Source organism: Clarias gariepinus, chromosome 15, assembly GCF_024256425.1.
Source record: "Clarias gariepinus isolate MV-2021 ecotype Netherlands chromosome 15, CGAR_prim_01v2, whole genome shotgun sequence".
Lineage (NCBI taxonomy): Eukaryota > Metazoa > Chordata > Actinopteri > Siluriformes > Clariidae > Clarias > Clarias gariepinus.
Window position 1 is genome coordinate 31,772,501 of NC_071114.1, and position 26,881 is coordinate 31,799,381.

Genomic DNA, 26,881 nt, shown 5'->3' on the forward strand with positions numbered 1-26,881 from the left:
GATGGAAATGGCAGTAGTACACGAACAAACACTAACTGACGAAAGTCTTTAGACACTATTTTGTGAGGTTGAGGCCATTCTTAAAATCCGCCCAATCACCACTACATCCTCTGATCCTTTTGATTTGGAACCCCTTACCCCAAACCACATTCTCCTACTAAAATCCCAACCTATACTCCTTCCTGGTGAGTTTTCCAAAGCTGACTTGTACACCAGGCGACGGTGGAAACAAGTACAGTATCTGGCAGACTTATTCTGGAAACAATGGGCACAAGAATATCTGACTCTAATGCAAGAACGGCAGAAGTGGTCCAAGGTTAGACAAAACATCAACATTGGGGACATCGTGGTAATTGTTGACCCCACTTCCCCTAGGTCGTCATGGCCTCTGGCAAGAGTCCTGGAGACAAAGCCCGATTCCGGTGGATTGGTCCGATCAGTAAAACTTAAAACCCAGACAGGCATCCTAGAGCGTCCAATTACTAAATTGTGCCTGCTGTTAGAAGATGTGTAATGTATGTCTTTCTTTCTTTATACTTTATAAACAGTATATTGGCTCCTTTAAGTGTATGTCACTTTCTGTGTCTTTCTGAGTCATCTCTGAGTTACATTCACATCAACTACCAAACAGAGTTTTATCTGTAATCTCCCAGAGTTCCCAACTTCGATTAGATCACCGTCTGACCCCACAGAACTCGATCAGGCGACTGAATATTTAGAGTCGACATTTCGCTATACCTTAGATAATGTAGCTCCAGTCAAAAGAAAAATTATTAGAGATAAAAAACTTGCTCCCTGGTATAACGATCACACGCGCACTTTAAAACAGACCGCTCGGAAATTAGAACGTAAATGGCGTCAAACTAAATTACTAGTATTTCAAATTGCATGGAAGGAGAGCATCCTGAACTATAGAAAAGCTCTTAGTGTAGCTAGATCAACATATCTCTCCACTCTTATAGAAAATAACAAAAATAATCCTAGATTCTTATTTAATGCTGTAGCCAAATTAACCAGAAATAAGACCACTGCAGAAATCTCCACAACAACATCATGCAATAGTGAGGACTTCATGAACTTTTTTAATAATAAAATTGTAAATATTAGGCATAAAATTGAGGTTTTAAAACCGAACAATGTAATTGATGCAGATGTTAATCTAGCCATGTCAGACCAGAACCTAAAATACTTTACTACCCTTGAAGAGAATGAATTAATTTCACTCATCTCTTCTTCAAATTCATCAACCTGTATATTAGATCCTGTACCGACACATTTTCTTAAAAAGATAGTACCAGCAATAATAGAACCCCTGTTATGTTATATGTTCCAAAATCTTTTAAATTAGCAGTTATCAAACCAATAATTAAGAAACCTGACCTCGACCCCTGTCAGCTGTCCAGTTACAGACCAATATCAAACCTCCCCTTTATCTCTAAGATCCTGGAAAAGATAGTAGCGGAGCAGCTATGCTCATATATACATAGAAATGGCATACATGAACTGTATCAGTCAGGATTTAGGCCTCATCACAGTACAGAGACAGCGCTCGTTAAAGTAGTAAATGACATTCTATTGGCCTCTGATCAGGGTTGTGTAACTATGCTTGTATTACTTGACCTCAGTGCAGCTTTTGACACTGTTGATCACGCTATTCTTCTTCACAGATTAAAAAATGTAGTGGGAATTAAGGGTACAGCCCTCTCCTGGCTCAGATCCTATCTGACCCATCGTTATCAGTATGTAGACTTAAATGGTGATTATTCTGCATGTTCTCTAGTGGAGTTTGGCGTTCCGCAGGGTTCAGTTTTAGGTCCACTGCTTTTTTCCCTTTACATGCTTCCTCTGGGCAACATAATCCGTAAGCATGGTATTAGTTTTCATTGTTATGCTGACGATACACAGTTATATGTCTCAGCAAAACCTGATGAGAAAAAACAGCTTACTAAAATTGAGCAATGTGTGCAGGACATAAGAAATTGGATGCTAATTAACTTCCTTCTGCTAAATCCGGATAAGACAGAAGTTCTAGTCATAGGACCGCATACAGCTAGGAGTAAAATTTTAGATCACACCGTAACTTTAGATGGCCTTTCTGTTCCATCAAATGCAACAGTGAAAGACCTTGGTGTGATTATTGATTCCAGCCTTTCATTTAAAGCACATGTAGATAATATTACCAGGATAGCATTCTTTCACCTCAGAAATATTGCCAGAATAAGAAATTTATTGTCGCTAAACGACGCAGAAAAACTAGTTCATGCTTTTATCACCTCTAGTTTGGACTATTGTAATGCCTTACTGTCTGGTTGTTCAGCTAGATGCATAAATAAGCTTCAGCTAGTCCAGAATGCAGCAGCGAGAGTCCTCACCAGAACCAGAAGATATAAGCACATCACCCCTATCTTATCTTCCATCCATTGGCTCCCTGTGAAATTTCGCATTGATTTTAAAATACTACTCTTGACATATAAAGCATTAAATGGTCTCGCGCCGCAGTACCTGAGCGAACTGCTAGTGTCTTACGATCCGCCACGCCTACTTCGATCAAAGGATGCAGGCTGCTTGTCAGTACCGCGTATTATGAAAAATACAGCTGGGGGCAGAGCTTTTTCTTACAAAGCCCCAAAGTTATGGAATAGTCTTCCAAATAGTGTTCGGGACTCAGACACAGTCTCAGTGTTTAAGTCCAGGCTAAAAACCTATTTATTTAGCCAAGCATTTTTATAAATAGATTTTCCATAGGTAAAGGAGCAGATCTGGGGGACTCATGGACGTAGCGTATTATGGTGAACTGGTATGTTTGGATGCTGTCTTCCTCACTCTCATTGATCACTCAGGTTTGCTGACGGTGAGGTGATTGTTTGCTTTACATGTCAGGAAGCCCTCATGTTTGTGTTTCCTTCTGGCTCTCCCTTTTAGTTATGCTGTCATAGTTAGTCCTGCCGGAGTCTCTGCTTGCACTCTACAGTTAATATACATTCACATTATACATTGTGTGACTGTGACCATACCTAACTGCCATCTCTCCTCTTCTTCTCTTTCCCCCCCTCTTTCTTTTTCCTCTCTCCTCCTGTCCCCCCCTTTCACTCTTTCTCTCTCTCTCTCTGTCGAGCTACACATGTCGTTCCTGAGCTGCCAGTGATCCAGACTCCCTCTGCCCTCCGGACCTGTCTGACCCATCCTGGTGCCCCGCTTCGGGCTGAAGATCTCGTCACATGGATGCCCCGTGTGTCTCTCTGGGATGCGTCTGGTGTCTGGGAATGATTCTCTCTACATAGAAAATGGTTCTGGCCTTGACTGGTGTTGGCAACTGTTTCTCTGGGGACTTGACAGTTCGATAGTTCATGACTGGAACTTCTTACAAGTCTACCTGGGTCTTCAATAACTACCTGGACTCCATATTAACATCAATTAACATCAGCTATTATAGCTGAACTGCGTCCCACCCTACACACTGTATAAATGCAGATCATTTACTGCTTTCTGTTTCACCCAAATGAGGATGGGTTCCCTGTTGAGTCTGGTTCCTCTCAAGGTTTCTTCCTATTACCATCTCAGGGAGTTTTTCCTTGCCACTGTCGCCCTCGGCTTGCTCACCAGGGACAAACTGACCATTTTGATTCATACAAATTCACATTTCATACAAACTTAAATAATTCTTTTGACTATGTAAAGCTGCTTTGCGGCAATGAAAATTGCTAAAAGCGCTATACAAATAAAATTGAATTGAATTGAATTGAATCTCCCTCTAGTGGCTGGGCCTTTAATCTTTAATGGTAGGTGATACTACCTGGGGGGCGTGGCCGGAGCAGGAAGCTACAGTCTTCGACACCAAAGGCCCAAGGAGAGGCTGCTCTGTTGAATCCTTTGTTCATCTTTGCAATCCTTATTTTGATTAACTTTAAGAACCAATGAGCTTTATATTTTTATTTGTTTGTAATAAACCCTTTCTTATTTCTGGACATCAAAACACTTGTGGACGTGAATTATTCTCCTTGGACAAGTTGGTCAGACACTCTAGCTCAGCCACCATAGTGGTCAATAGGACAAAGAAAGAAAACCACTACAAATACTTTCTTCCAGAAGAGGCAGGAACATAGGGTGACATATAAGAGTGGAGGCAGAAGCCCTCAGGTGGACTACATCTTGTGTCGACGTTGTAACCTGAAAGAGATCATTGACTGCAAAGTGTTGGTAGGGGAGAGTGTAGCCAGACAACACAGAATGATGGTGTGTAAAATAACCCTGGTGGTAAGAAAGGTGAAGAGGACAAAGGCAGAGCAGAGGACAAAATGGTGGAAGTTGAAAAAGGAAGAATGTTGTGCAGTTTTTTAGGGAGAATTTGAGACAGGCTCTGGGTGGTCAGGAGGTGCTTTCAGTTGACTGGACAACTACAGCCAATGTGATCAGGGAGACAGGTAGGAGGGTACTTAGTGTATCATCAGGTAAGGGGAAAGTGGACAAGGAGACTTGGTGGTGGAACAAGAAAGTCCAGGAGTGTATACACGGAAAGGGAGGATGGGAAGGATGTGCAGCAGGTTAGAGTGATTAAAGATAGGGATGGAAATGTACTGACAGATGCCCAGGAGGGTAATGGGAAGATGGAAGGAGTACTTTAAGGAGTTGATGAATGAGGAAAATGACAGGAAACAAAGAGTAGATGAGATGACTGTTGTGGAGCATGAAGTAGCAAAAATCAGTAAGAGTGAGGTGAGGAGGGCGTTAAAGAGGATGAAGAGGGGAAAGGCAGTTGATCCTGATGACATACCTGTGGAGGTCTGGAAGCTGACTAGTCTGTTTAACAAGATTTTGGAAAGTGAGAGGATCCCAGAGGAATGGAGGAGAAGTGTAGTGGAGAAGCCAGGGGTAGCTCAGTGGTTAAGGCATTGGACTTCGGTTCGGAAGATCCCAGGTTCAAACCCCACAACCACCAAGTTGCCACTGTTGGGCCCTTGAGCAAGGCCCTTAACCCTCAACTGCTCAGATGTATAATGAGATAAAAATGTTAGTTGCTCTGGATAAGAGCGTCTGTCTGCCAAATGCCTAAATGTAAGTGTATTAGTGCCGATCTTTGAGAACAAGGGCAGATGCAGAGCTGTGGCAATTACAGAGGCATAAAGCTAATGAGCCATACAATGAAACTGTGGGAAAGAGTAGTGGAAGCTAGGTTAAGGGCAGAGGTGAGCATTTGTGAGCAGCAATATGGTTTCATCCAGTAGAAGGGTACAACGGATGCAGTATTTTCCTGCTGATGGACAAGTACAGAGAAGGTAACAGGGAGTTGCATTGTGTCTTTGTAGATTTAGAGAAGGCGTACAACAGGGTGCCAAGAGAGGAGCTGTGGTGTTGTATGAGGAAGTCTGGAGTGGCAGAGAAGTATGTTAGAGTGGTGCAGGACATGTATGAGAGCTGTAAGACAGTGGTGAGATGTGCTGTAGGTGTGACAGAAGAGTTCAAGGTGGAGGTGGGTCTGCATCAAGGATCGGCCCTGAGACCCTTTTTGTTTGCTCTGGTGATGGACAGGATGACAGATGAGGTAAGACAGGAGTCTCCATGGACTATGATGTTTGCAGATGACATTGTGCTTTGTAGCGAGAGCAGGGAACAGGTGGAGGAAAATTTGGAGTGGTAGAGGTATGCTCTGGAAAGCAGAGGAATGAAGGTTAGCCGTAGCAAGACGGAATACACGTGTGTAAATGAGAGGAACCCAAGAGGAACGGTGAGGATACAGGGAGCAGAGGTAAAGAAGGTGCAGGATTTTAAGTACTTAGGGTCAACTGTCCAGAGCAACGGAGAGTTTGAAAAGGAGGTGAAGAGGTGGTACAGGCAGGTTGGAATGGGTGGAGAAAAGTGTCAGGTGTGTGCGATAGAAGAGTATCAGCGAGAATGAAAGGAAAGGTGTACAGGACAGTGGTGAGACCAGCAATGCTCTACGGCTTAGAGACAGTGGCGCTGAAGAAAAGACAGGAGGCAGAGTTGGAGGTAGCAGAGCTGAAGATGTTGAGGTTCTCTTTGGGAGTGACAAGGATGGATTGGATTAAGAATGAGTTTATCAGAGGGACAACCCATGCTAGATGTTTTGGAGATAAAGTCCGAGAGGCCAGATTGAGGTGGTTTGGACATGTTCAGAGGAGAGATGGTGAATATATCTGTAGAAGGATGCTATGGTTTGAACTTCCAGGCAGGAGGTCTAGAGGAAGACCAAAGAGGAGATTTATGGATGCAGTGAGAGAGGACATGAAGTTAGTAGGTGTGAGAGAAGAGGATGCAGAGGATAGGGTTAGATGGAGGCAGATGATTCGCTGTGGCGACTCCTGAAAGGGAACAGTCGAAAGACAAAGAAGAAGAAGAGAGAGCAGGAATTGATCTGAGTTCATACTGTGTGTTAGGTGGCAGGCAGTTCAGCTATAACAGTTCATGTCAATTAATGATAATATGAAGTCCATGTAGTTATTGGAGGCTGAGGTAGACTTGTATTTCAGTCCTGAACTCTCGAGCAACTGCAGCCAAGTCAAGTCCCCAGAGAAACAGCTGTCAACATCAGTCAAGGCCAGAATCATCTTTAAGGTAAAGTGAAACCGTCCCCAGACACCAGACGCATCGTAAAGAGACACTCAGGGCATCCATGTGACGAAATCTCCAACCAGAAGTGTGGCATCAGGATGGGTCAGACAGGTCCAGAGGGCAGAGGGAGTCTGGATCACTGGCAGCTCAGGAACGACATGTGTAGCTCGACAGAGAGAGGGAAGAGAGAGAGGGGGAGAGAGAGCAGAAGAGGAGAGATAACAGTTAGGTCTGGTCACAGTCATATAATGTATAATGTGAATGTATATTAACTGTAGAGTGCAAGCAGAGACTCCGGCAGGACTAACTATGACATCATAACTAAAAGGGAGGAGCCAGAAGGAAACACAGACATGAGGGCTTCCTGAGATGTAAAGCAACCAATCACCTCACCGGCAGCAAACCTGAGTGATCAATGAGAGTGAGGAAGACAGCATCCAAACATACCAGTTTACCATAATACTCTACGTCCATGAGTCCCCCAGATCTGCTCCTTTACCTAAGGCTAATCTATTTATAAAAATGCTTGGCTAAATAAATAGGTTTTTAGCCTGGACTTAAACACTGAGACTGTGTCTGAGTCCCGAACACTATTTGGAAGACTATTCCATAACTTTGGGGCTTTGTAAGAAAAAGCTCTGCCCCCAGCTGTATTTTTCATAATACGCGGTACTGACAAGCAGCCTGCATCCTTTGATCGAAGTAGGCGTGGCGGATCGTAAGACACTAGCAGTTTGCTCAGATACTGCGGCGCGAGACCATTTAATGCTTTATATGTCAAGAGTAGTATTTTAAAATCAATGCGAAATTTCACAGGGAGCCAATGGAGTGAAGATAAGATAGGGGTGATGTGCTCATATCTTCTGGTTCTAGTGAGGACTCTCGCTGCTGCATTCTGGACTAGCTGAAGCTTATTTATGCATCTAGCTGAACAACCAGACAGTAAGGCATTACAATAGTCACTACAATACTTCAGAGGTGCTGAAAATCAATCAGGCTCCCTTTCACATCAGAGCTGCTGCTGAGTGTGTACTGAGCTTTAAGTTCTTGAACTTCTGGTAAAAAAACAAACAAACAAAAAAAAACAGCACCACGGCACCTCTATGTTCTGAGAAAACTGAAAAAAGGCCAACCTGCGCTACGGGATCCTTGTGTACATTTACACTGTACATTACCATTCAGGGCATCATCACCAACCGCTCCTCAGTGTATTACAGCGACTGCACTGATGACTTTCAACAGCCCGGTTCTTTTTCTTCTCTACCCAGGTAAGATGCTCCAGATGTTGTCTCGGGCTCAGGTGTGTTGTTATACTGGGAATGCTATTACTCTTAGTTTAATGAATCTTTTCTTCCTATGGATATACAGTGGGTATTAAAATAATAATAATAATTTCCTTTAATATAATCACATTTTGTTGTTTTTTTTTGGGATTTTTTCCCGATTCCCTCCCTCCCCCCCAACACTAGGGGGCTCCCACATTAAGGCTACTGCTACCACCCAGTCTATCACTTAGTCTAACACGAAGACTATCCCGTGTTTCCTTCGAACCACGTGACGCCAGCCAATCGCATCTTTTCGAACTGCTTGCTCACGCACTATTGGGGCGGTGTAACACACTCGGAGGACAGTGCTATCCCCTCTTTCCGCGTGCTCACAGACGCCCCTGATTGGCTGTAGAGCCGTGATTAATGTGGGAGCACAAAGTACCTCTCATCCCTCCCCTCTAAAAGAGCTCGGCCAATCAGCTCTCTCTAAACCTCCGGCTGGGAAAGTTAACAGCTCACCTGGGAACTTAACAGGCCTGTTTTGCAGTCTTGAAATGAAGACGGACACAATTTGTGTTATTTTCCTGCTGTATTTACTCAACTTTTACCATGAAAGATATAACACCAACATGTCAGAAAAAAAGTTGGGTTCCATTTGATGGTGACTGTTTGTGGGCTGCAGTCTTCAAGTTATTGCACAGATTTTTAATGGGGTTTAAGTCTGTGCTCTGACTAGGCCATGCAAGGACATTCACCTTTTTCTCCTTCAATCACCGTGTGGTCAGTTTTGTTGTGTGCTTTGGGTCAGTGTCACGCCAAGCTTGTGATTTGCACAAAAGAAGAGCTGAGTGCAGCGATTCTTGGCTTTTTTTGGGGGGGGACGGAGGTGTACCTGGTGCTGAAACAACTATTGGAAGAGCATAAAAAGGAGTGTTTGGATATCTGCAAACTTCTGAGTGATACTCTGAGGAAGGTGAATGTTTCTTTAAGAGAATCGTTACTGGGGACGAGACACAGATTCATCACTACGAGCTTGAGGGTAAACGGCAGCGTGTGGAACGGAAACGTCATCAATCACAGACCGAGAAGTTCAAAAGTCGACCATCAGCTGGAAAGTTCATCAATGCTTAGGGTTTTTTGGGATTCTCAAGGGCCAGAAGTATTGGAACATCATCAGGAAAAAGGTTCAACACTCGACAGAACGTTACAGTGAGACGCTTATTGAAGAGCTGAAGACTAAACTTAAACACAGAGGACCGATATCCAAGGTCAACATGATCTTGCATGACTATGTCCGTCTGCACACTTCTACTCCCAACTGTCGACACTTGAAGGTGTTAAACTGTCCTTCTTATAGTTCTGGGCCCGTATTCACAAAGCTTCTTACACCTAAAAGTTGCTCCTTATTCTTAGATTTATGACATTTTCTTAGAATTTCATCTTAAATTCAGGACTAAATCTTAGCAAAGATAAAAATGATTCACGAAACATCTTAGCCCTAAAAACAGCTTCTAAGATTAGTGAGGAAGACTTTTACGAGGCATAAGAGTTTCTTAAGAGGTCAGAGGTTATTTTTTAATCAACCAATCACAGTCCTTGAATTGCTGCATCATCCCCAGTAACGGGGTCGACCACACCCCCTCACTAAGATAAAGGGTTTTGTACTTTCCTTACTCAGAGTTGCCCTAAATCACTTTTAGTCTAGGACTCCCAGATAGGACTTTTTAAGCTAAGATAGGAGCTTTTAGAGAATTAGAAGAAGCTTTATGAATACGGGCCCAGGTTTCACTCCATCAGACTTTCACCTGTTTGGACCCCCTAAAGTAGCTCTATGGGGACGAGCATTCACTTCTGATAAAGAACTGAAGACAGCGGTGCATTTGTGGCTCACAGCTCAGCCTAAAACATCTTTAATGAGGGAATACCAAAGTCTGTTGGACATAGTGTATTAAAAAGCCAAGAGAAACATTATGCGTTTGTCTCTTCCAAAAGTTAATTAAAATAAATTCTACAGTCAGAGAGCGTTTTTAACTCATCATAATTATATAAAAATAACTCAATTAGGAGTTTAAACATGCAGATGTAGTTACAGTACAGAGCAAAAACGGTAAATAATTTACAGTTCTACAGTTAACGTTTAACATCCACTCCACCCTGTAGAGAGTAATAACGGCCCGGAGACACTTTCAAGGTGTTTAATCAAAGTAGAGACACACGTACAGGAGTTCTGGTAGGTACCTGTTTTTTAATTCAACGAATACATTAATGCAGAAATAAGAACAGGAGACAGGACACAGAGTCTGGTGATATTTATTGGTGCACATTTCAGATAAATGAGGACACATTAAGAGTCTTACTGCTTTTATTTGAATCCCACTGCGCTGACGTGTACGCAAGTCAGAAACGGAGGGATAGAGGAAAAGAAAAGGAGAGAAAGAAAAAAAAAACCCACAAGAACTTCCCAATGACGAGCTTTAAGCTTTATGAGAGCGTCTTCTTTTGGGACAGATTGATCTTATCTCCCAGACTCAAGGCCATGCCCTGTGGAGGAAACAGACCAAAATATCAGGAAAAGGAATCTACAGCCGAGTGATACAAAATCAATCCTGTGATATTTTACCAAACAAGCTCAAATTAACGACAAGTATAAATACTACAACACTAACACACCACTGATCCTTCGGGTTTGACACCTTTACCCATTTTAAATATTTTGGCAGATGTTCAATCACCACATCAGAAAGTGAAACACAGCGATACGTCCTCTGCATTAATAAATTGAAGCTACTTACACACACACACACACACACACACACACACAGTTCAGGTTTTTGCAGCCGTTCTTGTCCGATTACTCTGTGGTTCCTCACCTGGCTCTTGGCGCGGATGCGGATGTGGCCATTAACCGGAGCTTCGGGTCCGAGATGGATCGGCTTCTCGATGCTCACGTTAGCGAGCGCGTCCTCGCCGAAGATGGAGCGAGCGTACAAGTTAGCAGCCATGAATCCACACACGCCAGAGAGAGCCTGGATTGCAGCGTGCACACACACACACACACACACGACTTTATGAATGAGTAAGTGTGGGTGAGGAGAGAAGAAGAAGAGAGAGGGAGAGATGGATTGGTGTTCTCAGCGTTACCTTCTCTGGAGTTAAACACTTCATGTTGGTGGAGCCGAGGATGTGCTGGAGATAATCGTTCAGCTCTGTAATGTTGGTGTTCACGGTAACCTTTGGAGAACGAGAAAGATGAGCAGCGAGAATCTACGGAAATATCAGTCTGTGTTTCACCAGAGGTTCGGTTCCTTACCTTGTTCTCCCACTCAAACTCCGCCCACATCTGCCTGAACTCTGCGTCGGTGCATGAAGCCGGCTGGATGTAGTCCATGATGTCGATGTGAATGTCACTGAGAACCACACAGTTTCTGTCGCTGGCTGCTCCGGACACGTCGTACACTGCATGCACACACACACACACACACACATTAAATACAGAAAAGCACCTCCAGGCTAAATACACGACTTTGTGTCCGTGAGGCGGAGCTGTACAGAGGGAGGGGCTCCTCACCGATGTTCCCAAAGATAATGCCGTTTTCTGTGGAAGCCACTTTCACATTGGCTTTGATGTTGGCAAAGTCGTGAGGAGCGAGAGTGAGAGGAGACGGCTTCTCCACCAGCTTCAGATCACCTGCAAGATTAAAACAGCACGTCTGATTTACACTCAACAACACACAGCGTGAAGAACTGAGCACACACACACACACACACACACACAGAGAAAAAGAACACTAAACAGATGGAGGAGAGATGATGTCGGAACAGAGCCTGTACCCAGTGTGGCCAGTTCCAAAGTGCAGTTCTGGAGGGTGTCGCTGGTTTGATTGACCACCAGCACGTCCAGCACGATGTCATACTGGTTAACATGGACGTACGCTTCGGCGTACACCGGATCCGAGAAACCGGTTAGCTGCGTCACCTGTGGAGGAGAATATACGGAAATTCAAACCGGACGTAAAGTGACAGAGGGAGAGAGAGAGACAGATTGTCCACATAAGCTGTATTCTGTCACACTGCCATCTGCTGGCCAAGAGGTGAACATACAGGACTGCTGTGATTATTACATATCCTCAACCTTAAATAAAATATTCACACAAACGTCATCAATAATCTCATTTTAAACGCAGTGTGAACTAAGAGCCAAACGTTTCTTTTGGGAGATTTTTCCCTGATTTTCTCCCACATTAATCACGGCTCTACAGCCAATCAGAGGCGTCTGAGAGCTCACACAGGCGGAAGGAGCTGATAGCGCTGTCCTCCGAGTATGTGACTCCGCCCCCCCCACGATGAGTGAGCGAGCAGGTCGAAAATATGCGGCCGGTGGCGTCACGTGGTTCGGAGGAAACACGTGATAGTCTTCGGCCCTCTCGACTGAGTGGTCGTAGTAGCCTTAATGTGGAGCCCCCTAGTGACGGGGAGGAATTGGACACGACTTAATTTAGGGAGAAAATCCCTATCATAGTTTATGATATACATGTTCTCAGGTAACACACCCGACTGTACAGTGTGCAATGGAGTGCGTGTGTGTGGTGGGCCGCGTTACGTTACCTTGTTGAGTTTGGAGGCGAGGGGGTCGGACGCCTCCTTCCTCTGCGTGTTGCCCATGGCCGCCAGCAGGCTGAGCTGGAACTGGTCCTCCTTGGAGCTCGTCTCGTTCTTGGCCGTGAGCTGCATGAAGGAGATGGGGTCGTCGGCCTGCACCGTCACGTTACGCTTCTCAGACTCTTTCTGTAAAATTCCATAGAAACCAAACACCTCAGTGTGATCACACACACACACACACACTCACAGCGGTACATGGTCCGACCCGCTGCACAGTAAATGAAGGAGAACCGAGAGTTCGGACCTTCTGAGACAGTTTCTCCTCCTCCAGCCGTACGGTCAGCATGTGAGACAGCGACCTGCGGCACTCCTTGTTGAAGATGTCGCTCATGAGCGGCGAGGACTCGGACAGGACCTTCAGACACAGGGAGATCCGCTCCACGTCGTCGTCCGTGATGGGCTTCTTGGGCAGGGACGACTTCCCCAGGTGCAGCACGGTGGCCATGATCAGCATGGCCTCGGCTACGAACGACTGATTAACACCAACACAGGAACACAGGAGGTCACTTCAGTGCGAGTTATTAATAAGAAATTAATAAATTTCTTAAATTAATAAGAAAAGAGTATAAAGCTTTATTACATTCTGCTTTTTCTTGTCTGTGACGATGGCGACATATCGCAGGGCAATTTTAGTCAGCGTGGTGGCGAGAGACGCAGCGACGTAGAAATCCCCGTCCAACAGGAAACCCCTGAGAGGAGGCCTGGACAAGGACAAACACTTTATTATAAACACTTTACAATCAATCAATACAAATTCTTACACACACGTCAAGGTTAACTATTAGTTTATTATTTTATTATTAATTCCTGTGTTTAATTCTTTATTCCTAGACTTTACTGCTGTTTAAGAATTTAATAAAACAGGACAGAGTTAGGGAGGGAGAGAGAGAGGCAGGAAGAGAGGGAGAGAGAAAGAGAAAACACGGCTTGCTGCAGCACCTGGACCTGCTGGAGTGGTACCGTCAGAACTGGGCCCTGACAGTCAATCTGACAAAAACCAAAATTATCATCTTCCAAAAAAAGGCCAGATCTCAGAAAAACAGACATGTTCACTCTGGGAAACACCACCCTAGAGCACGCGTTACACTATGACTACCTGGGACTGAAACTCAGCGCCTCCGGAGGCTTTGATCTGGGAGTAAATGCACAGAAAGAAAAAGCATGAAGAGCTCTATATGCAATTAAGAAAAGATTCTACAAAACACACATCCCAATCAGAATCTGGTGTAAAATCTTTGATAGCGTCATCGAGCCTATTGCGCTGTACGGATGTGAGGTTTGGGGTCGACTCAGTAAACACGACCACACTCACTGGGACAAACATCCCACAGAGTCCCTACATGCAGAATTCTGTAGAAATCTCCTCAAAGTTCAGAGAAAAACACCAATTAACGCATGTAGGGCAGAATTAGGACGATTCCCGCTGATTATAGCCGTCCAGAAAAGGGCAGTAAAATTCTATGAACATCTTAAATTGAGTAATGAGACACCCTGCAGTACGAAGCACTGAGAACCCAAGAGCTCGGCCCTAAACCCAGTCCCCTCTGTCAGCTGGTCCTGAGACTCACTAACACACTAACCCCTAACACACTGCAGTCTCAGAGCAGCACTGCTCACCACAGTCTCATCAGAATCACACACACACACACACACATCACTGATCAGATAAGGAGAGTGTATCTGGAGCACTGGGACAGTCAGACCCAAACCCAGTCCAGACTACACTGCTATCGGGCCCTAAAGAGAGAATATGAATTGGCAGAGTATCTCTTCACCGTCAGAGATATAAAGCAGAGACAGATCCTGAGCAGATACAGGCTGAGTGAGCACCGTCTGGCTGTGGAGACGGGCAGACACAGGAGAACCTGGCTGCCCAGAGAGCAGAGACTGTGTGCTCAGTGTACGAGCGGTGAGGTCGAGACGGAGATACACTTCCTTCTTTACTGCCAAAAATATCAACAAATAAGGAACACCTTCACTGAGATCATCACACACAAAATCCCAAATTATTCCAAATTAACAGAAGGTGAAAAAATTTGAATAATTTTAGGAGAAGGGCGCACTGCTCCCCTCGCTGGAGAGTGTGTGTCCGAGTGTGAGAGTGGGAAGGGCACTGACCCTGACACAGCCTGAGAGCAGTGGGAGAAGATCCTGCTGGTTACAGGACACACACACTCTTAAGACACTCTCTCAGACACACACACACACACACACACACACACACACACACACACACCTGTCCTCCTCCTTCTTCGAGGGTCTGTTGGAGCTGAGAGCGCTCTGAGTGGCGTAGGTTCCCATCTCCGTCACCAGCTTCTGCATCGGCACTGCACTCACCTCCTCCTCCACCTTCAGCTCCCCCGCCTCCTTCTTTATCTCATTCTCCACTATGGGGATCTGTGTGCGCGCACACACACACACACACACACCAAATTAAAATAAATGAAAAGCTCCTTTACAGTCACAATATTAGCATTAGCATATGCACAGGTAAGACAGGTGTATACACAGGACCTCTGACTTACTGATGCACTGAGCAGTGTGTGTGTGTGTGTGTGTGTGTGTGTGTGTGCGCGTGTGTAATCTGAACATTTTACAGTCTCTTCCTGACACATATGGAGTGTGTTACCTCTCCAAGTGACCGGCGCACTTCAGTCATCACACTCTGGATGTCCTCTTTAGTGCTGCAGTACTCTCCCAAAATCCACAGGGCGCCTCTGTAAATTCTGTCGGTGCGCGCGCACACACACACACACACACACAGTTTAAAACCAACATAAACGCACTACAGCAACTCCGTAACAAACAAGATAAGATAAGAGGATTAAGCTACCTGTGTGCACAGAGTGCTGTCTGGTGTGTGTGTGTGTGTGATCTTTAACATTTGATAGATTTGTATCTTTCCATAACAAATACTTAATAAAAAAATACAAATAACAATTAATATTGGTCTGTGAGTGTATAAAGTCAATTAATACACAGCTGAAGATTAAAACCGTTATGGAAAACCTGCAAACTGGGAGGGGTTTTGTGGGCGTGGCCTTACTTGTGTTTAAGTTTTTAAAAAAGTGTCTCCAGATGTGCAAGTTATTCTCATCAGCTGGTCCGTGATAAACCCCTTAGACCCTGGTGTTGACCCTGTGCGTGTGTGTGTGTGTGCGCGTGTGTGTGCGCGCGTGTGTGTGCGCGCGTGTGTGCTACACAAAGTTTAATCATGGGTGGTGAATCTGCTGTGTTCATTCATATTTAGACACAATCGGGCAAAAACCATCAAATGTGAACCCGGGTTATACACGGACCCAAACCCGACTCCTGCTCGGTCAGAACCAGCGTGACTCCTGCAGCACTTTTACACCGACACCCAGCACACTTACTTGACGGTTTTTATGGCGTGAAAAACCTCCAGCATTTTCTCAATGATGAGCGCTCTGAGCGCATCGAACCGCTGGATCGCCTCACGCACAAACTCCAACACATCTGCAGCAGCTGCTTCATTAGTGTCACTGAGGAACTCCATCAGCTACACACACACACAAACAAAATACTTCTACTACTTAACATTGGACATATTAAATATATTTAGATATAAAACATGATATTGAATAAATTACTGTGTTAACTATTTGTCATTACTGCATATAAAACAAACCATAACCGACTTGCAGGAAATGAGCTTTAACATTTAAGAATGTACGTATTCAATAAAGTTTATTGTAAATTTAAATACACATCACTTACATTAAAAAAAAAAAACTTTAAATAAATGAGCCTGTATTTACCAGATTAAGGAGTGTTTTACAAACCTTCTCAGATTAATTGAACACTTTCTGGACACCCCGTCAGTGTTCGCAGTAAACACTCTGTACGGCTCTAATCTCACTGTACAAACACAGTACATCTCACTGTACAAACTTCTAGTCTCCAGTTTACGATGTCCAACTTACTAAATAAGGCCAAAGCTACACATCCTTTGTAGCCAGCCTTTTACAATTTTATAAACTATACTTATTATGGAATCAAATGCAGTGTTATTTTTTAGAGTGCTGTGTGTGAGAATCGGAGCAGCAGAAGAGCAGTAGTGTGTGAAATACGCAAACCAGCCTTCTGACAACCAGGCCACGGGTAACCTGACAGAGATCAGACCTTACAGACTTCTCCTCTGGTGTCTGGTGTGAACACTAACTGAAGCTCTCGACCTGGATCTCTAGGGATCTATGCAGGACTGTCAGAGTGTCCTGGTGTTCTTAACAAACTGGACAGTCAGATGACGTGTTTCATGTTTTTTTTGTTTTTTTATCTCAGTGGAATGTACCGTGTGTGTGTCCAAACACTCACCACAGGGATGACATTAGCAGCCATGTCGGGAAAGCGAACACTGCAGGAGTGGAGAGTTCTCACTAACAGCTGGCGGTATTTATCCGTGTCTTCATGTTCGGTCACATTGTTGGTCTTTATCACTTCCTTCTTGAGCACGATCACCAACTGCAATGAAAAAACATCACAGGGCTTTAGCATCCGTACCCCTCAGCGTGCCTTATGATTACACAAAAGGAAAAACACAAACACCAAACCCTGACTGAGAAAAAAACTCGCTGCTCCTTCGTAAGAGAAAATTAAAAAGTCTTGCTCTTACTGAACACAGACTATAATATCTGAGCAATATCACACTGAAGAGAGTGCTGTTGTGCCGGATATATTGCAGCTGTGATGTGGTCGTAGTCCAGCAGGCCTGAGTACTAAATTTATCACAGACGTGCTGATATTCAGTACAACAGCCCTCGTCCAATCAGGTTACTCGGAATTAACCGTTGTATAAAAACAAGTTATTACAATAATGAACACTTTTTATTAACACACACACGCACCTCCTCCACGTTACGAGACGACACCAGGTCCAGCGCCAGCTGCAGAGTCTTCTTGCGCACCTCCAGGTCCGGTGTGGTCAGAACCCTCAGGATATCCATCACCAGGTCCTGGGAGAAAAAAAATAAAAAGAGCCGCGCATGAATCCTGTGATGAGGTTCCAAGCCGAAACCCGTACACACTACATATAACCTCTGTACTCCAGCTTCAGGACGGTGATGATGTCATACCTGCAGCACGCGCTCGTGAGTGGGATGCTCCTTCAGCTCGATGAGGCGGTCCAGTACAATCAGCTTCACGTTGTTATCACTCTCCTTAATGATCAGGTCAATATAACACTGAGCCGCAGCCTGGACACACACACACACACACAGTTTTACACAAGAACCAGTGCGATTTATGAGACAGATGTGGGTCGGTGGAGTCGGACCTTGATGGCAGTTGGGGCGCTGGACAGAGTGACCAGAGTTCCAGCTGCCTCGTATTTCACAGCTGGACTGGACGACTGCAGCAGGTTGTAGATGCAGCGGATAAAGCGAGCTCGCTCTGACGGGTTAGCATGGCAGACCTGGCGCGCACACACACACACAAAGTTTTAACAATGGATATTATGATATTTTCAGGGAGGACACACTCCCCGAGATCACATGAGGAAGAAACATTTAATAGGAATCGAACTCATCCCCTGCAGTGTGATTATAAATAATAGCCCCCTATAGCCGTTTGCTGTGGAGTCAAAACATCTAAATGCATAAACAGGCGTGACAAACTCAGAGCTCATCATCACGTAAAATCAAGAAGAACTCACCTTGTAGATCAGCTCTACAATCACCAGCTGCAGGATGTCTCCAAACGTGTGGACCTGATCGATACACGTGCTGAGGTAGTCCAGAGCTCTGTCCTGAGATCAGGGGAAAATTAAGCTCTTAGACCAATACTGACACTGCTGAGAATGATTAACATTAATGGAATGTTTTTTAATTATATCTATATAAATGAAAAATAAGAAGAAATAGGAACCAGTCACTCAAATAAGTAAATAAAAAAAGATCAGGCGCTGGCTAAGAGACAAAAATCAGCTGCAGGTGATAAGAGTTTTAAACATTCTGATAACAAAGGAGATAAATAACTAAAATAACGTTATATAAAAAGTAGAACTTAAAGTAAAACTACTACCTTAGTGAAATATTGTATTTGATTTTTAATAAATGATGGAATAGAGTGTTACCTGATCGGCGTGGATCAGCATCATGAAGGCGTTTCTTTTGCAGCTCGCGTCTTTTTCATTCACCAGGAAGTCGTGTATCAGCTCCGGAGCATCTGGGATCAAATGTTCAAAGTTCCTAAACAAAAGAAAGAAAACAAAAGAAAAAGCATAAGAGAAAAAACACACACCCGTGCTGAACATGTTTAACAAAACAACACTCGTTTTCAGGGTCAAAAGCTGGAAGTCAAAACTAGAGCGAGAGAGGAAAAAATAAATAAAAGAGTAAATTATGGCATAAAACAAAAACATTAGATACAAAACTCTCCAACTGTTTCATCTAAAACATGAAGAAAACTTTATAACTAGATTAGCTAAAAATAATCCACAGGAGAAAGTTAAACTGAAACCACAATGCACAGTGGAAAAACGCTAAAGTGATGAAATAAAAAAATTGTGTGTGTGTGTTTGCGTGCTGCAGCCCAACCTGTAAATGGTGTAGATGGCGAGGACAGCGTTGCGGCGTACGTAGCTGTGGCGATGTTCCAGACAGGCGCGGATGGCCGGCATCAATGGCTCTAAAAGCTCCGCCTCCTTCAGCTTGCACAGGAAGCGCAGTGTGGAGCCGCGGATAAACTCGTTAGGGTGCTGAAGATCCTGAACACAATCACATACACAAAGTGACTTACAGCACCCTGATCTATAACACTGAGTTTGGAGCGTGTACCATGAAGGGCGCTTACCTTCCTGTACGCGTCACACACCAGGATCATCTCCTGCAGCAGTTTTCCATCAGGAGTGGTTTTGGGTACGATCTCCCAGAAAACCAGGAGCAGTTTTTTGATGGTGTGGTCCTGGAGAGGAAGCACGAAGCGGATGATGGTCATCAGCAGCCCGGGCAGCTTCTCGCCGTTCAGGATCATGATGATGACTTTCTTTAGCGCCTCCGTCTTGGCTTTAATCTCCCCCTTCTCTGTTCAACATCAAGAACACAGAGCTGTTAGGATGTACTCCAGCACTCTCACACGTTAGAACTCGAGCTCACACATTTTTGGTGGTGTTTGTACCCAGATCAGCTTTCAGGCTGACTTCTGACGGAGGCTCCGAGTCACTCTGGACATTGATCAGGGTGTAGCACACGTTCTCCGCTGCGGTCATGGTGCTGGAGAGATCCTCGTCCTTTCAGCAGACGCCAGTCAGAGAGGATGAACGGAAACACGCGGATCTGTCAGTGCAGTAAAGGAAAAAAAAAATCATAAAGTCCAACACACAACACTCGCTGATCACCACGACTCAACACACACACACACACCTGGAGCCAGGTTTCTCTGGTCAATGTTAAACTTTAACATATTTTTTGATTATTTAAAAAAAATTATGGAAGTGAAATGATGCAGTTAAGTGAAATGTGAGATCAGGAGAAAGATCTGAGGTGTTTAAGGACAGAGAAGCTGAACGGGGGTGCCAATACTTCCGCACAACGCCGTGGTAAAGACCTGACATCCATCCGTGTCATCCCCCCATTACACACACACACACACACACACAGGGTGCTGAGAATCAGCCCGAGTTCTGTGAGCTGAGCTCCGGCTAGTCAGCTAGCGTTAGCTGCGTTATCTGTGCTATGCTAAGTCTCGTTAGACGCCTATACCACATTAAAACTCCTCTAACATTGCCTCAGTCAATTACATTAGCTCTTAGCCTTTAGTACTCACTCCTCCTGAGCGCAGTCAGACACGGTACAGTCAGTAAAATAGAGTATAGTAGAGTATTGCGTTTACAGCTAGCAGGCTAACGCCGCTCCATACTACACACTAGCATACTGCGCAGTACGCACGGGCTCAGGCCGCCGGCCAGGCGCGCGCTGCTCTATCCGCACTAGTCAGTAGTGTAGTACGCACTCCGGTGCGCTCAACCTAACACTCAACAGCTCTGTCTACGTGGCCAGATACACACACACACAAACACACACAAACCGACACCGAGCTACTTACAGCCTACAATATATTAACGTTTAGAATAACACAGTTAATAAAACAAGATTTTTGAATAGAGAATTTTATGAGGTAAAGAATGTTACCTTCTTTAAGTTTCTGCTCCGCTTCCTGCCTGTATCCGGGTCCGAGATGGAGTCTGAGTCTATGGAGTGACGTGGAACCGCAGGCAGATAACCACGCCCACAGTACGGCACGCGACAAGAGTCAAACGCGATGCTGTATTTTGAATTCTTTAGCTAATACATCTGCATGTGTACTGCAGTTAACTGTAGAGCAGGGAAGTGCGAAGTACTGTACTATAAATATAGTACACACTACAGTATATAATGTAATATATGGTACAGAATGTACATTATGGCATACAGTGTAGCACTAGTGTAGTGTAGTGTGCAGTATGGTATGCTGCAAAGTGTGCAGTGCGGTATGACATATTGTATGGGGTATGGCTTATGGTATAGAGTATACATTATACAGTATACTCTATAACATACTGTACTCTATACATGCACAGTATCTTATAAAGTACAGTGTACAGTATGGTATAGAGTATTGAGTACAGTATGGTATAGATTATAGTGTACAGTATGGTATAGAGTATTGTGTACAGTATGGTATAGAGTATAGTGTACAGTATGGTATAGATTATAGTGTACAGTATGGTATAGATTATAGTGTACGGTATGTTATAGAGTATAGTGTACAGTAGGGTATAGAGTATAGTGTACAGTAGGGTATAGAGTATAGTGTACAGTATGCTGTAAAGTATAGTGTCCAAAATGGTATAGAGTATGCTGTACAGTATGGTATAGATTATAGTGTACAGTATGTTATAAAGTATAGTGTACAGTATGTTATAGAGTATAGTGTACAGTATGGTGTAGAGTATAGTGTACAGTATGGTGTAGAGTAGAGTGTACAGTATGTTATAGAGTATAGTCTAGAGTATGGTATATATTATAGTGTACAGTATGTTATAGAGTATAGTGTACAGTATGTTATAGAGTATAGTGTAAAGTATGTTATAGATTATAGTTTACAGTATGGTGTAGAGTGTACAGTATGGTATATATTATAGTGTACAGTATGTTATAGAGTATAGTGTACAGTATGGTATAGATTATAGTGTACAGTATATTATAGAGTAGTGTGTACAGTATGGTATAGATTATAGTGTACAGTATGGTATAGAGTATAGTGTACAGTATGTTATAGAGTATAGTGTACAGTATAGTATAGATTATAGTGTAGAGTATGATATGGAGTATAGTGTACATTATGGTATAGAGTATAGTGTACAGTATGGTATAGAGTATAGTGTACAGTATGCTGTAAAGTATAGTGTACAAACTGATATGGAGTATAGTGTACATTATGGTATAGAGTATAGTGTACAGTATGGTATAGAGTATAGTGTACAGTATGGTATAGCTCAGAGTGTACAGTATGGTATAGAGTATAGTGTACAGTATGGTATAGAGTGGACCATAGTGTACAGTATGGTATAAAGTACTGTGCGCAGTATGTTATAGAGTATTGTGTACAGTGTGTTATAGATTATAGTGTACAGTATGTTATAGATTATAGTGTACAGTATGGTATAGAGTATAGTGTACAGTATGCTATCGAGTATAGTGCACAGTATGTTATAGAGTATAGTGTACAGTTTGGTATAGCTTATAGTGTACAGTATGGTATAGAGTATAGTGTACAGTATGCTATCGAGTATAGTGCACAGTATGTTATAGAGTATAGTGTACAGTTTGGTATAGCTTATAGTGTACAGTATGGTATAGAGTATAGTGTACAGTATAGTATAGTCTATTGTGTACAGTATGGTATAGATTATAGTGTACAGTATGGTGTGAAGTATGGTATAGAGTACAGTGTACTTCCTCTGGGTCCGGGGGTGGATTAGAGCTGAGCGGTAAGTGGGTGCTGGGCCGATTTTTAGCTTTAGGAAATCACCAGTGTTTTGAATTTGATGCAGCAGCTACAGGAAGGCAGACACTAAAGAGTCCTGACCTTAACTCCCGTGAAAGTCTTGGTGACGTGCTGGAGAAGTCTTTACAGAGAAGCTCAACTCTCCCATTGTCAGTACAAGATCTTGAGCAAAAATTAATGCAACTCTGAATGGGAATAAATGAGGTTGTCAAGTTTTTGAAGGCAATGTGTCTCAAAGTGCTATACAAATGAAATAGTCTTGAACTGTAAATCTTTTCCACACTTCTGTCACTGCTGTTTACATTTTGAAATTGACACCTGGAGAACATCAGAAAACAGCCGCAGAACTTTCAGACACTACTGATGTCTGGACCTCAGTGTGTTCATTACTTTGGCTACACATGGCTGTTAAATCACAAAGTAAAGCAGAATGAGAGAGAGTGGAAATATTGCAAACCTTGTTTTGGGGATATAATCCGTTCCTCAGATGTACAATATGTTGCTAATAAAATACTGAAATGACCCTCTATTTCCTCATAGTATGGACCGCCCCGGTTAAGTTAATATGGAGTCCAGTTCGTTATTGGAGGCTCAGGTAGACTGTAGGAAACTCCAGTCCTGAACTATCGAGCGAGACCAGGACCGTCTTCATGACAAAGTGGAACCGTCCCCAGTCACCAGACACATCCCAGACAGACCAAACAGGGCATCATGTGACGAGATCTCCAACCAGAAGAGGGACACCAGGACGAGTCAGAGAGCTCCAGAGGACAGAGGGGGTCTGGATCACTGGCAGCTCAGGAGAGACATGTGTAGTGAGAGAGAGAGCTATACTTCTTCAATAGTTTTCACAATTGTCACTTTATCTTTCACTGCAGAACTGAATGTCTGTACTCTTTCATTGTTGTCATAGTGTGAGAGGGCCCTCTTGTTCTTTCAAAGATTTTTTCCCCCAGGATCCGAGGCTTTTTGGGGGTCATGAAAATCAGCAGACAGGTTGAAATCTGTTTTTACAGCTGAATTTTTTTTTTTTCGAAATTTGTATCATTTTATTTTATATTCTTTATTTGAATATTCTACTTTCTTTTTTATTTTCTTATTTAATATTATATATTCTTTATTTGAATATGCTATTCTCCTTTTTACATTTTAGGTCATGGGCGGTATTTCACTGAATATCACACTATAAATTTAGAATTTTGAAACAAACAAACAATAATAAAAAAGAAAAGGAATAGGATGTAGGGTAATGTGAAATAAGTGGTAATAAATATCAGAGATTATTATTTATTTTATTATTATTATATAGCTGCCATGGTCAGTTTAACTCATATTTATTAGGGGACGTATGAAACTAGCGCGCATGCGTGACTGAATTCCCCCAAGCGGGGTAAGTGCACTACATCGAGGAGTGGACCAGCTCCTGCACCCTCCCAAGTGCACTCCGTGTCGAGCAGAAAGCCGATTGGGACACGGATCCGGCCTCCACCACTGTGCATGTCCTCCAGCAGGCGGCGCTGTGGAACTCCTCAGCCCTGAGACAACAACACAGCTCCAGCTTCTTCCTTTACAGTCGAGAGAGAGAAGAAAAAAAAAAAAGAGCCATGCCCGAGCGCGTTTGAGCTGGTTCCGGAGCGCGCGCGCTGTGTAAACCGTGTGTGTGTGCGCGCGTGTGTGAGAGTGCGCGCGGGCGGCGGGATGAGAGTGTGAGACCGGACCGGACCGGACCGGACCGCGCGTGCGTGTGTGTGTGTGTGTGTGTGTGAGAGCGAGTGTCGGTTCGGGCGGAGGGAGAATCATGTCGGGTCGGGAGGAGGGCGAGGCTCCGCGCGGCGGCGGCGGCGGTAAGGCGGAGAGGAACGGCTACGTGAGGGGCTGCGTCACTCCGCTCAGGCAGGACCCGCCGCGGGGACTCCTCTACAGCGCGTGCCGCTCCGGTACCGGCCCGGGCCCGGGCTCGGGCTCCCCCGGGGTGTCGCGCGCCTCCGCCGCCTGCGCGGGAGCACTGGCCGCGCTCGCGCTCTCCCTCCTCCTCTTCCTCCTCACGCGCCGCTTTCCGAGCGCCGAACTGTGCGCGCTCCTGTGGGACACCGCGCGCGCCCTCAGCCCGCTCTTCAGCATCGGGAGCGCGCACTTCTTCCTCACCTTCTACCTGCGGCGGCGGAGGCGCGAGAGCGGGCGCGCGTGGCTCGTGGCCCTGCCGGTGTGCTGCTACCTGGGGGAGGCGCTGCGCTGGGGGGAGGGGGAGCAGGGGGGCGGCGGCGGGGGCGGCACTGCGGGGCGTCTGCTACCGGCGCTCGGGTGTGTGGGGGCGCTGACCCTGCTGCCCCCGGGGCTCCGCCTCTCACACAGCCTGCTGGTGCTGCTGCTCTCCGGCGCCGCCTGGCTGCTCGCGCACGCCGGGCTCGGCGCCGTGGCCCCCGCGCTCAGGCCCCTCCTCGCCTGCGCCGCCGCAGTCACCGGCTCCGTGCTGGGCCTCGGGTTCGACCGCTCGCACCCGCCCCGGGAACCGCCCCACCGGGCCGCCGAGGAGCGCGTGCCCGTGGTGAGGCCCAGGCGCAGGTCCAGCTGCGTGTCCCTCGGGGAGACGTCCGGGAACTACTGCGGCGGCTGGAGGAGGCCGAGGAGACCCTCGCTGCCCTGTATCTCACGGGAACAGGTACATGTCTCACACACACCTCACACACACCTCACACACACACACAAATACACACCACCACCACCATCATCATCATCATCATCAACTCACACACATATACACACCACCATCATCAACTCACACACACATATACACACCACCATCATCAACTCACACACATATATATACACCACCACCCTCATCAACTCACACACACATATACACACCACCATCATCAACTCACACACATATATATACACCACCACCATCATCATCATCATCATCATCATCAACTCACACACATATACACACCACATCATCATCATCAATTCACACACACATACACACCACCACCCTCATCAACTCACACACACCTCACACACATACACACCACCATCATCATCAACTCACACACACCTCACACACATACACACCACCACCATCATCAACTCACACACACCTCACACACATACACACCACCACCATCATCAACTCACACACACCTCACACACATACACACCACCACCATCATCAACTCACACACACCTTACACACACCATCATCATCAGGTTCAGAACCTTTCCGGGATGGGGGAAATATTTCACACCTAAATCTCTCTAAATTTTACCCTACATGGTTTCAGACCTGCTTAGTTCTCCCAGGCTCTTCTTCAGGTCTGGAACACAAATCTCTCACTTTCTACTTCTCTTAAAAATACTTTATATCTTAAACTTTAGATTTCTGAAGATAAGTTATAAAACATGCTATTTATTTATTTATTTATTTATTTATAACAAAGGGAAATATATATTTTTAAATTTGCCTTTCTCTTAAACATGATATAAATATGAAATATGAAATAAAAAAGTCTTAATGTTTTAGCCGAACTTGGAGGTGAGGGGCGTGGCTACAGTTTCTCTTTTTTAAAATAAAATTATCATTTGGTTACATTTCCAGAACATTTTAATGATGTGTGAGAGAGTAATGGACACACCACGGTCACACAGTGGAGCGTTTGGGGAATAAATCTAATTAAAGACAGGATTAGTCTGATGATTAAACTAATTGCCTGCAAAAGAAAAAAAGATTTAATTTCTCAACGTCTCAAGATTCTGAATCTGATGAACTTCTGATGAATTAATCAAGTTTAACGTTGAGTTCTCCATTAATATTTATTAAAAAATTGATGTCACCTAGCTACTTCTGTTAAAGTTAAAATGTGTAAAATTAAACTTATAAACACACATTCCACACTGTAAAGACTTATAATCTTAATGTGTGTTTATTTAACAAAGCTTTCTATTGTTATATATAAACATGTATGTGTGTGTGTGTGTGTGTGTATAACAGTTAAAATACTTTGCAATCAGTGAGTCAGGGTAGTGTGTGCAGCACAGAGTTGGGGGCAAAGGTCAGTGTGGGGGTGTGGAGCTCGGGGAGATCTTAATGAATGTATAACCCTGACCCTTACTCTGACCCTGACCCTTACTCTGACCCTTACTCTGACCCTGACCCTTACTCTGACCCTGACCCTTACCCTGACCCTTACTCTGACCCTGACCCTGACCCTTACTCTGACCCTCACCCTCACCCTCACCCTTACTCTGACCCTTACTCTGACCCTGACTCTGACCCTGACCCTGACCCTAATCCTGAAGCTCAGAACCCTCACACAGCTGAACATCTTCTCATCTCACTCTTGTGTTTATTACTCAGAAACTGTGATGGAAAAACTAAACTTTAC

At 44.5% G+C, this 26,881-nt stretch overlaps 2 protein-coding genes across 4 annotated transcripts in view; one reads left to right on the forward strand and one right to left on the reverse strand.

Moving 5' to 3' along the window:
• Window positions 1-10,129: 10,129 nt before the first annotated feature.
• On the reverse strand, window positions 10,130-20,721 carry copb1 (COPI coat complex subunit beta 1). Its single transcript, XM_053513394.1, has 22 exons — window positions 20,642-20,721; window positions 19,629-19,786; window positions 19,305-19,534; window positions 19,049-19,218; window positions 18,586-18,700; window positions 18,166-18,258; window positions 17,788-17,925; window positions 17,588-17,707; window positions 17,360-17,467; window positions 16,830-16,976; window positions 15,869-16,014; window positions 15,124-15,220; window positions 14,731-14,891; window positions 13,075-13,195; window positions 12,739-12,966; window positions 12,441-12,620; window positions 11,667-11,811; window positions 11,404-11,523; window positions 11,146-11,291; window positions 10,977-11,066; window positions 10,706-10,861; window positions 10,130-10,376 (listed from the first exon to the last, which is right to left on the reverse strand). Exons 2-22 carry the CDS (start codon window positions 19,717-19,719, stop codon window positions 10,317-10,319), a joined length of 2,862 nt encoding a protein of 953 aa, XP_053369369.1. The 5' UTR covers window positions 19,720-19,786; window positions 20,642-20,721; the 3' UTR covers window positions 10,130-10,316.
• Window positions 20,722-24,021: 3,300 nt separating this feature from the next.
• The window catches only part of pde3b (phosphodiesterase 3B), an 84,376-nt gene continuing 81,516 nt past the window's right edge, over window positions 24,022-26,881 (forward strand). For 2 of the 3 annotated variants that reach the window (XM_053512498.1, XM_053512499.1), the window contains exon 1: window positions 24,022-25,158. In XM_053512498.1, coding sequence (XP_053368473.1) covers window positions 24,298-25,158 — 861 coding nt within the window. In that variant the 5' untranslated portion in view covers window positions 24,022-24,297. The remainder of the gene's footprint in view (window positions 25,159-26,881) is intronic. The other variant, XM_053512500.1, reaches the window with a different exon arrangement.